Source organism: Populus trichocarpa, chromosome 3 (genome assembly GCF_000002775.5).
Source record: "Populus trichocarpa isolate Nisqually-1 chromosome 3, P.trichocarpa_v4.1, whole genome shotgun sequence".
NCBI lineage: Eukaryota > Viridiplantae > Streptophyta > Magnoliopsida > Malpighiales > Salicaceae > Populus > Populus trichocarpa.
In genome coordinates this window covers 15,626,957-15,638,606 of record NC_037287.2, presented here as the reverse complement: position 1 = coordinate 15,638,606, position 11,650 = coordinate 15,626,957, and the positions used below count along the sequence as shown (strand labels likewise).

Sequence of the window (11,650 nt, the reverse complement as noted above, 5' to 3'; positions counted from 1 at the left end):
CACTTGCACTCTCGGCCTGATTGATGAACCCCATGCGGTGCCCACTCGATACTGCTTGCTAACAACAGAAGAAGACCTCGGATCCGTGTGAACACTATCCAAATCCCTTCTACTACATCAGAACATCAGCTACATAATGTGCAGACATCACTTCTCAAGTCGAAGCGTGGCTGTATTAAGATTTCACAGTGCTCTGTTCCATCACAAATTCAAATGCCCATTACACAACCACGAATTGAGTGAAAGCCATTGCCAGCAACCAACAGAACACAACTGGTGCAAAGAGGAACCGTTGTGAAAAAACCACTAGAGACTTGGAGTCTCTTTGCCATTTACATTGGAAATTGGAATAATAATTATTTTTTAAAGTGTTTTTTATTTAAAAATACTTCAAAATAATATTTTTTTTATTTTTTAAAATTTATTTTTAACCAGATCAAAATAATACAAAAGCAAAAAAAAAAATTAATTAATTAATTTTTTTGAAAACAGCATTTCTCCAAAAAAATATTACAACCAAAACCACCAGACAAGAGAATTCACTAACCGTTAAGGATATTGCAATCCCACACTAAAAAAACCCAAGTTAAACCTAATGTTAGTGACCACATTAGCCTACACAACAGAAGGTTTATACCAGTAGAGCATGCTGACTTAAAAACATCAAGTTCTTCACAGGCTTTCCGTATCTTTTAGAATAGGTTCAGCTCCAAAACCAACTAAAGCAGGTTAAATTAACATACATAACCAAAATAGAGATCCAAGTACGATTCACTGCATTCGCCGGCGCTTCTTTGCAAGATTTTCAAAAATTTGGTGGACATCAGAGGATGTGATTGTCTTTGATTTATCGAATGACTCCTGCAGAAAAACATGGGTACATACATCAGTGCAGCATATTTGCTTTGCATAAATAAACTCAAACTAAAATAGAGAAAAAGGTAACTTTTTACAGCTAAGTTTGCAAGATTGCATATCACAAGAGTAAGCTCTAAGGCGTGTTATCAAGGGCATACCAAAAAGGAACGAAATTCATCCTTGAAGTCTGCAATACCATTCAGAATCTCCACCTTCTCTATATGACCAAGCTTGTTGAAAAAGCTCAACTCAGCGCCCTCCTGTTGCTGCAACTTTTCTTCCCTCTTCTGCTTTGCCATTTTCTCATACTCAACAATGGTGTCCTCCCTGTCAATAAGATAACTTATATGCTTCTGGTTGTACATATCCAAGCATTTTTCACATCTACACAGGATGTCCCTCCAGTTTTTGGAAAGAAACAATGGTTTTCCTTCTGAAACAGGTGAAGTGACTTCCACATCAACTCCAAGAACACAAGTAGTATCAAGATTGGTGTCTTTTGTGCATTGGTTTGAGTTGTTTGACCCACTATTCCTCCAAGAACTTTCTCCAACAGCAGAAGCTTTTCCAGCTGTTGCATTATCCTTTTCAGAAGAATTGTTAGCACATATATCATTCTCAAGCTTCCCAGAACCACAAGCTGTGGGAACATCTTCCAGCACATCCTTATCCTTAGCATTACTATAAGTAGCATCACCTTTCCCCCCTGCTGCCCGAATTGTCTTGGGATATAGTGTTAGAAAAGAACAAACTGTCGAGCATGTCTTGCATATAAAATCTTCATAGAGAGGCTCTCCTTCCTCATCTCTTGGAATCTGTAAAACAAGGAGATAATTTTGGTAGCTAATAATCATGCTACCTAATCAGAACCATTATGGCTCAAAGAAAGCCAGAACTATAGAAGACTTATGTCCTGGGGAGGGAAGTCCAAACTAAGAAGACATTTATTGAATTGTGTTTGCAAGAAGTGAGACCTGAAGCCTAAAGTATGCAAACCTCTTGGTTGTGGACTCTACACTACAACCATGCACTTGAAATCAGAGCATAGGAGGAGAAAATTCTTAAAACATGATCCATGTAAAATAGTTGGATGTCACTTATGATTAACATCATGCATTGGGATCTGAATTAACTTGATCATGTCTCCAAAATAATGCCAAGTATGATATCATCAAACCTATTAACCATGATGACCATTTATCACAATATCACATGAAAGTTGATATATCAACCAATTTTTCTACCAACAGTAGGCTGTAGCAAGGGTAGGGACTAAGGGGTGTTTGTGATCCCAACTAACAAAGGCAAGGTTTAGGAAAGAGCCAAACTGAAAGCATGGTTGTTCGACAAAACAACCCTGCCATAGATAACTCATACAAAATTTACTGTCTACGGAAGTAAATGTCAACTTGTCAACCCTCTTTATTGTACATCTAAGGATTACAAATTTCCCAACTCAAACAACACTTTTTTTAGGCTGAAGACACAAACAGGTAACTGTGGGAAAGAAAGAGGCAAAGATGATGAGAACAGAGATGGAACAACCAGGCTACCAACCTCATTGGAAGACTCTAGGCCAAGATGCTCGTCATGAAACCAGTCTTCACACATAATGCACTGTATCATCTCTTCTTGTGCCTCAACATCTGGATCAGGATAGGGCCGATCACAAGAGCAGTATAAACCTTTGAAGTTGTGATTATATGAATTTTCAGCATTTTCCACATCTTTCTTTGGGAAAAGCTTGCAGACGAACTCCCCAAATTTTGAATTGCCACAATCACACCGAAAATTTCTCTTGGTCCATAACTCCACAATCTTTTGTATGTGGCAACAGCAAAAGGCACGTTAAATGTAAGATAAATTTTAACCAAACGAATTTTATTTAAGAGAAGGCATGGAAGAATAGAACACTGATTAACTGCCACAGGTGTGGATAAATATTTATTTCTGAACTTGCACCTTCAGATTATTAGTTTGGTTTTGAACTAAAGTTTTCAACCTCCTTTAAAAAGTGCTACCATGAAATGAAGATTTATATATTCTAGTGTAAGGTGTTGCATAAATAAAATTATGTTGCAATGTTTTTGTACATTGGTTATTGTAAACACCAGCTACACCCGTGGTTTTCAATTTCTATTGTAATTTCTATAGAACACCTTTAAGGGCATGAAAGTAGGCTTGACAGTGCATTGTGTTTTGCAAAGAAACGTTTTACTTCTCATCATGCCTCCATATTACAATTTTAGTTCTAGGCTTCTAGCCCTGTAAATTTGTTAAACTTTTCATTAAAAAACAGCATATGCCATTTTAACATTCACAAGGTTAAAAAAGGCTTCAGTAGCTAAATTTATAGTATTTTTGTCATCTCAAAATGTGCTTGAACATTGCCTCATTTTCACCAATGTTCTTGCTGATGTACATAGCATCTTTTTGGTCACCAGCGTACATTAATTTACAAAATGGTTTTCAATCAAATTGAAAGTTGGGACATTAAACCACAAAAACAAACCCACTGGGAACTAACTCAATCAACAATCAAACCACTAAACTAAAAAGGGAAAAAAATACCTCATGGCCATCATGGCAAGACAAACTACAAGCAGTGCAAACTCCAGCATTTCCATCTGGAGTGCATGACAGACATGAGAAAATAGCCTGTCTCTTCATATATCCCATGTTATAAGTGCACTCGTTTCCCTCATCTCCTCCCAAAACCAAATCCGCGTTCTTTGCAACCAACAACCAAGACAAAAATCAGAGGAGAAAATTTAAGAGTAAACTCAATAAATCTAATAAGCAGAGAGTTACATTATACATATGTAATCTATCCACACCATCAAAGATTAAATCATCTTCCAGATCAATACCAAAGCAACCCATTTAAAACATAATGCATTTTCTTTGACATTACGGCTTGAGGTCACAAGTTTCATGATACAGAATTTCACAAATAAATATTGCAGCAGTTGTCATAATCCAAAACAATTTTTGCCCTTTTATTCACAAGTCTGGTCGTGGACTTGGACTTGAGGTGTTATGGAATCTATCAATTTCCCTAAATGCTGGAAAAAAGATTAAAATATTTTCGTGTTGTGTAATTAAGAATCAATCACGAAACCAATTTGTGTCCAACAGTTTCCGATATCCAATCCCACTTCACCAAATACAAGCATTCATCTAGACAAAATGACCCTCTTTTCATAACAAAACCCTAAACAACATAAAGCCAGTGACTCGAGACCCTAAGCTGAAATCTTTTCTACCTAGAAACCAAACAAATGTACACAATCACACCAACAACCAAGAGGGTAAGAAAAAAGCAATACTTTCACTCAGTTAAACAAACCCTGAATTGAAAATTTACCAGTTCCTCAGCTTCAACGTTTTTGAGATATTCATCAATGGTAACAGTTTGCTCGACCTCATCATCAAAAACACCATCCATTTTCTCAATATAGTGTAAAGGATTGAAACTTTATGCTTTCTACCTGAAATTGAAGCAAACAAGAGAGATATTGGTTATATGTCTGCTTTGAAACGGATTGATTTTGATACGGGAAAATCTATGGGCTTGACCTAAAAAATAAGTAAAGCAGGTATTGGAGTAAGGGGCACCGACCTGATTGGATTTCGTTGATTTCAAATAATTCTAGGGTTTGTTAATGTGATTGCGAGAGCGAGGGAGAGATGTATGTCGTCTAAGTATGTATGGAGAGAGAGCGCGTTAAAGATATATGGGAGTGTTGAGGACTGAACGGACATTTTCCCGCCATGATGAATGTTATGTGGTGGTGGGGGTGCATCATTTTAACAAGTTAAAAAATTTCATGCAACTTTCCCTCCAATTCAAGGATGGGCTTTGGTGCGTGTGTTTCGCAGCTTATACTCCATGTTTGAAATTTTGAAATTTCTCTTTCTTTGTTTGCTTTTTTAAAGTTGATTAAAAAGATAGTAATTGTTATTTTTTAAAGTATTTTTTTTAATATATTAAAATAATATTTTTTTATTTTAAAGTCAATTATTCATTTTAAATAAAAAAAACTCAGACTAATCTAATCCTAAATCAAGTCAGTTCTTGTTTTATAATTAAGGTTATTATAATATTATTAATTTCAACACTCGATATAAATTAAAATAAAAATAATATATAATTATTATTTTTTAAATATATAAGTTTAACAACAATACATATTAAAAGTAAAATATATTTTTTTACATGTTATTCTGTTTTGTCAATCACAATCAAACAAGATATAAAAACAGTCATTTTGTTTTGTATATCGCCACTAAATATAATTTTATTTTATTTTTTTATTATTGTTCTGGAATAGTAATCAAACTCTATCCAAAGAACAAGGTTACTAATTAAGGAAAAAATGCTCTTTATTTTTTAATTTTTCAAGTTATAGTCTTAAAGTTTGATAGACATTTAAATAGTGTGAAGCTAAAATTAAGAGATTTGTGTTCGTCTTGCATGAAGCCATGAAAGACGAACATAAGAAAAGGTTGATGCCATGCAAGGCAACATGTAGCTAGTTGCATGACAATCACACTTTTGAGTTTATAAAAATGCATAAAGGCAAAAAAGCTTTGAATAATAAGTGTATTAATTAACAGGGTGAGGAAGATGCAAACACTTCACGACCATAGTACAGATCCAGAAATATTGTTGTTAAGGGATTTAGTTTTTTTTTAAAAAAAAAATAGTATTGATTTCGATGAGATTTTCTCTCTGGTTGTGAAAATAAAAGGACATGGAAACTACATTATTGCATGGTGGCTTAACAACTAATTTGGACTTAAAGACTGAATAACTAGATTAATTGTCCGATCAACAAAGAATTATGGTGGCAAAAAACCCAATTGTTATATGTTTTATCATCGTCAATTCGAGACTCCATAATATGCTTTTTCTATTTTAAAACAGCAGGTATTACAAGCTAGGGATTCAGTCTATGATGAGGAGTTTTCATACAAGAGCTTCAAGCTGGAGCGAACTGGACCAGGTAAGTTGCTAATTTTTTTATTTTTTTTGCTGTATATCATCTGTTCTACCCATGAAGTTTGTCAAATATATTAGTTCTAGCCATTAGATTGATGAAATAGGTTGTGGGGATGAGTTTTGAGACTGATATAAGAGCTGGATTCAAGAGTTGCGTTTTATATTTCTAACAATTCTTCTTATTCGTTGCAAACTCGAATGTTCTACGTACACTGCAGATCATTTTTCCATGAAGTTAGAATGGTCAAAAAGCTATGCTTGGCTTAGTAAATGCCAGGAGAGTGACTTAAGAGATGGGATCTCATACCAATCCAGTAAGAGAGATGGGACAAGCTAGTTGATCCAATGGAATAGGTTGCCAGCTCTCGCTCCCAATCAGTAGACTGGACATGGAGCCATCATACTTGCTATCCTCCTTTAATGTATTTATAAAACTCGTAAATAAATCCAAGATTTAATCAGTTCACCTGCTTTCTCAGTTACTGTACTCTCTTCTTCTTCTTTTTTAATAAGAGCTTGGTCTATCTATCCATGGCCTAGTATGTCCTGGATGCTGAGATCCTTGCACCAAAAAGCTCCCATATGCTAAGAATCACTGCAAATAGCCATAAAGAAAACTTATCACGCAAATTTGCAAATAATCTCTTTTTTTCTCCATATTTTTTTACTCTGGTCTTTTTTTTTCTCAATTTTGTCTCTTTTTAACAAATCAGAAACAATTGACCAATAATTATGCTACAAAAGGATCCAATTGAAGAGAAAAGGTGTTTGAGAATCAAAATAAAAAAAATAGCACTCCTCCATAGTAAATCTCCCCGCACCTTTTAATTTCTTTTAATAATTACCCAAATATCTAAAAGCCCACGAGTAATTCCAATTTGGAAAAATATAATATTATTATATTCTATGCAAATAAATCAATCATATTACAAGAATTTATTATGTTCTTGTGGATTGAATCGATCACACTGTAGAGACTATAAGTGTTGTATATCAATGTCACGTGCCTAATTGCAAACGGGGTAACGAGTTCTTCATAACAAGCTCTTGTCTCGTCTCTCTATTTCCGTATTTCTTGAATATTTAGTTACGAACAGCTGCAAATTAAGGCATGCGTGCTTGAGAAATTAATTTTCTTTTTCCCCCCTCTTTAAACTGAGTTTAGCCACAATTACAAATATAGAACCGTCTATATCATCACAGCTGTTTAGCTTTCATGACTTGATGCTACTGTGAAGTTGCTTCCATCAGCCATTGCCTCATCCTTTTTGTTCCCAGCTTGGCTATTTCCTTTTATTATATATATTAAAAAAAAAAAAAAACTTGACTTCTGAGAGAATTGAAAATGTCAATTGTTTAACAGCAACAGTGCTTTGACATTGGTAAGTACCAAATTAACCAAGTACAAAAGGGATTTAACAACGTTTGAACTAGTCTTATCAGTGTTTTACAAGCAAAGCAAAGCTAACCCTTTCGTGAGAGAGAAAGTAAAAATTAAAGAAAAAATTAAGCACCAAGCTGTGCTCAAACAACATCCCCCCCAATGATATGCTTGAATACGATTCTGGTATCATTTTAAACCGATTGCTCTCAGATTTATCGGATTTTTAAACCCTTTCTCCAGTAAAAATATGTGGATCAATCTGTTCATATAATCAAGAAGCAAAGACAATTAATTACAGCACGATAAACACGAATCATTTTATATACTAGCAGTTCAGATACAAATTCACTGAGAATACTGTGTTTATATCTTGAAAAAAAAAGAACTAGGCATGTAAATCGCGTTATAGTAGAATTTTTTGGCACACAAGAATAATTAAGGACGGATAACAAGTGTGCTGTTAGAATTTTTCTGTTTCAGATTTTATAATTAATCTCTTAACATCAACCGTGTTCTGTAAATTATGTCTTAAACCCACTGGCCGCCATGCGCGTAAAACCAGTTGATCTCTTCGAGCACTCTTTAACACATAATTAAACAAATGATTGCATTAATTTCTCTCAACAAAAATTCAAAGGGTGACTGGACCATTGAGACTCCGACTCCCTCGTTTTTATGTTATCAAGTGATACGTATGAATCCTGCAGGGTATTTCAGCTGCAGAAAAGTAATCAAGGAATTTCTATGTCAAGATTCAAGAATTAAATACAAGAACAACAGTCCTCCATCTAGAAATTGTCAGCAACATTTCCTCGTTGGAAATAGAGTAAATTATTCTCTAGCACCTGGTTTTGAATGCATTTATAAATGAGTCCTTTATATTTGAAAACCTATAATTTAGTCCCTTAACTCTTATGGCCCACTGTCTTATAAAAACACTTTATTTTTTCTAAGAATTTAAACTAGAAAATGGTACATTTGGGGTTATAGAGAATAAACTAAAAAATGTTCTAATCAGACATATAAATCGTCAGCAGTCAAGGGAGTAAGATGTATAATTTCAAAGAGGAAGGATCAGATTATGATTGAATTCAAAATATAGAGACCAGAGAGAAATATAATCTTGGAAATAGCATGCTGATTTCAGTAGTTCTAACAATCTCCTTGACTGTACGGAAGCCCCGCCAGTGCAGCCCGTCAACCAGAAATAAATCAATAATAAAACCCTGCCCATAAAAGCTTTGTATTTTTAGTTCCCAAAAAATGGCTCCTTCAACTCTCTTCCTCTTAGTACTCTCTGTACTGATCTTCCTTCAAAAAGCAAACAGCAATAAAATTCCTTGCCATAATCCATGCCTTAGAAACAAACTAGAGGTTCGATTCCCTTTCGGATTTGATAATAATAGATGCCGCTATCCAGGTTTCAATCTCTCATGCAACGATCTCCAGAACCAGATTATCCTCAACCTCCCAAACACAGGCAACTTCACTGTCCAAAACATCAACTACCGAAACCAAACAGTAACTATAACGGACCCACAAAACTGCCTTCCGAAGAAATTCATGGACTCTTCATTTGACCTTTCAGGATCTCCTTTCATTCCTGAACACTATAATCATTCCTTCACCTTCCTAAACTGCTCATCAAATTCTTCCACCACTGTATCTGGGCTAAGGCGTATTGATTGCCTTAGCAACGAGAACTTTACTGTTGTGGCCATGCTAATTAATTATGAGTCGTTACCTTACATGCCAGCACCTGCATCTTGTACAGAACTGAAGAAAAGAGTGTTCGTTCCGGTTCTTTGGTCTCGTTGGTCAGATAGTGAAGCGAAATTAAAATGGAATGAATCCTATTGTCGACGGTGTGAAAAGGACGGCGGGACTTGTGGATTCAAGGGGGATACTGGTCTGACCATTGAATCCAAAGGTCGACGTAGCAACGGTATGTTTTTCGAGCAATTTTAACAGTTGATCCAATAGTCGATTGCAGCTATCCCATCTAAGTTGTTCATGATCCACACGTTACCCTGAAATGTGTGGATAAGAAAATCTTAAAGAGGGAGTTGCGACAGTCAGTATTTGTCTGTAGGAGTTTCTTCTAATTAAAAATTTTATTTAAATCTTATAAATTATATATAATACCATGAGTATATTACGTTTACGATTAATTAATTAAGTATAGGGCAAGTATAGGGCAAAATGATGATGATTTTAGGGTGATTTATTTTTTCTATGAATTTTTTGTTATTTTATATCATCAAGAGATTACAAGTAGAAATTGCAAGATATAAAATAAAACAGTACTTTATCGTAACTGGAATTTTAAAATGAATTAAAAATTCACATGCTGAATATTTTAAACAATTAAACAAGTCTACTTTTTTAGACGACTCTTGATCGAGTCTAAAGTTAATAAATTTTAAATGAGTCAACTTTAAACCTCATGTTTTAGGCTTGTTAAGAACATGAACCAAGCTTAAATCTTGTCAACATTAGATGAGTCGAGCTCGATCACATCAAATCTTGGCTTGGCTCTACTCAATTTACAGCCGTATATGCAATTGCATACGTGTCAATTTGATCAAATGCTAGTGGTATAGTTTTTGTATGACCAAATCCTACGCTACGTACGGCAACATTCCCCATGAAAACTAGTCAAGAAACACAAAAGTTGACTCTTTAATTACTCAGAAAATCTTGCATTTTGATTTCTTGTTTGTTGTGTTAGAATCTTCCTGTTCTTTGGTCATGAGATCAATGAATGTCAAATTCTTGTATGTTATGTGGAAATGGTGAATTTCCCAAAAGCCAAATTGTTTGACGCTGGTGCTAAAACTGCATCAATGTCAATGGAAGGAGATTTAGAGAAATGAGGAAACAACATAGGAACTGTGATTCCCCTTTGTCTTGGAGTTGCTTTGATTTTATTTTTTTTTCTTGTTGAGAAAGAATATCACTTGAACATCCGTTGCCCCTGTTTTTCTTTTGGCATTAAATGGCCTTCATTCACGATTTGGCTTTGCTAGGTCCTCTCCCAAGAAGTGCAAAATATGGCATCGTACTGGGTGCTGGAATACCAGGGCTGCTATGCATCTTTGGGATTGGTTCTTACCTGTTTGGTCGACTCAAGGAATATAGCGGTGGCAATCAACCCACCACCGAATTCTCCACCGCAATTGCTCCACAACCAAGCGTAGTAATTACTGGTCTTGATGCACCAACAATAGAATCTTACCCCAAAACCCAACTTGGCGACAGTGGAAGATTGCCTAAGCCTAACGACAACACTTGTCCTATATGCTTATCTGAATATCAGCCCAAGGATACACTGAGGACTATCCCTGACTGCAGCCATTACTTCCATGCTAATTGCATAGATGAATGGCTTAAAATGAATGCAACATGTCCATTGTGTCGGAATTCGCCAGATGGGTCATCTGTAATGACCCCTTCCTCTCCCTTGTCCTCTTCGTCATCCTCATTATCAACACCATTGCCATAGATGATGACTGGTTATATTATACAGGGTATTTTTTGCTAGGTTTTGATTGTCAATCGTACATGTGTATTGCTTGATGTGTGTGTATATGTATTCACTAGTGGTGGCCAACCATGTATGTACTTCATTTGATTTTGGGAAGTTCTATATGAAATACCAAAGAGAGAAGGTAGAGGATATATCATCACACTTATTAATTAGTTCTTTTGTATGTGATGATCTCTAAGAAGATCCTAGACATCTAGCTTTAATTGATTATGGATTTAATTATAATGCTAAATCATGCATATTATTTAGTTCAACTTTCAATTTTGGCCATAAGAATTATGTGTCGGCAATGTTCAGCAAAATACATGGAAAACCAAGCTTCTGGCCCCGGTGCCTTAACTATCATCCTTTCACAACATAAATTAACAATTAAAGCACATTGCTTTCAATGTTACAAATTTTGGGGATTAGGACATCGTGAGTTACGTAACCATGGTTTTAGCCACTCTCTTGATGGTTTTTGTGCCAGCCTCGGAGACAAGTAGCGCACCATGTTCTTGCGGCGAGGTGAACTACCAATTGAACCCATGTATTTCTTACCTAGTGAAAACCATGGCTGAGCCACCCAAGGTATGTTGTGATGGCATTAAGCGTCTATCCAAGTATTCAAACAAAAAGAAAAATAGAGAGATTGTGCCTTGAGGCCGCAGCAATTATGAATCAGAGGAGCAAAACCAGAAATGGACGAGCTTCGTACTAGAGTTTGGCCCAGTTTTAACACTCAGAGCCCATCTAGGTCCAGTCACAGACCATATAGCCCAACGAGAATAACTACAAAATTATGGAACTATCACTATGAAGTGAAATTCTTTCTCGCAAGCATTGAAAACGGTAATCTCTCTTCATAAATCCA

General features: G+C 35.5%; 2 protein-coding genes across 2 annotated transcripts; one reads left to right on the top strand and one right to left on the bottom strand.

The window, feature by feature from the left end:
- Positions 1-538: 538 nt before the first annotated feature.
- LOC7465318 (uncharacterized) lies at positions 539-4,649 on the bottom strand. The gene is made up of 6 exons (XM_002303610.4): positions 4,481-4,649; positions 4,226-4,349; positions 3,430-3,588; positions 2,416-2,676; positions 1,017-1,673; positions 539-861 (listed from the first exon to the last, which is right to left on the bottom strand). Exons 2-6 carry the CDS (start codon positions 4,304-4,306, stop codon positions 772-774), a joined length of 1,248 nt encoding a protein of 415 aa, XP_002303646.1. The 5' UTR covers positions 4,307-4,349; positions 4,481-4,649; the 3' UTR covers positions 539-771.
- A 3,772-nt stretch (positions 4,650-8,421) lies between these two features.
- LOC7465317 (RING-H2 finger protein ATL20) lies at positions 8,422-10,928 on the top strand. Its single transcript, XM_002304521.4, has 2 exons — positions 8,422-9,192; positions 10,277-10,928. Exons 1-2 carry the CDS (start codon positions 8,511-8,513, stop codon positions 10,750-10,752), a joined length of 1,158 nt encoding a protein of 385 aa, XP_002304557.1. The 5' UTR covers positions 8,422-8,510; the 3' UTR covers positions 10,753-10,928.
- The last annotated feature ends 722 nt before the right edge of the window (positions 10,929-11,650 follow it).

Bases quoted from the DNA above. Each gene is read 5' to 3' on its own strand.
- LOC7465317 (XM_002304521.4), top strand. From the start codon at position 8,511: ATGGCTCCTTCAACTCTCTTCCTCTTAGTACTCTCTGTACTGATCTTC. The intron at 9,193-10,276 runs GTATGTTTTTCG...TGGCTTTGCTAG, and splicing joins CAAAGGTCGACGTAGCAACG to GTCCTCTCCCAAGAAGTGCA.
- LOC7465318 (XM_002303610.4), bottom strand. From the start codon at position 4,306: ATGGATGGTGTTTTTGATGATGAGGTCGAGCAAACTGTTACCATTGAT. The intron at 3,589-4,225 runs GTAAATTTTCAA...TTGGTTGCAAAG, and splicing joins ACGTTGAAGCTGAGGAACTG to AACGCGGATTTGGTTTTGGG. The intron at 862-1,016 runs GTATGCCCTTGA...GTTTTTCTGCAG, and splicing joins ATGAATTTCGTTCCTTTTTG to GAGTCATTCGATAAATCAAA.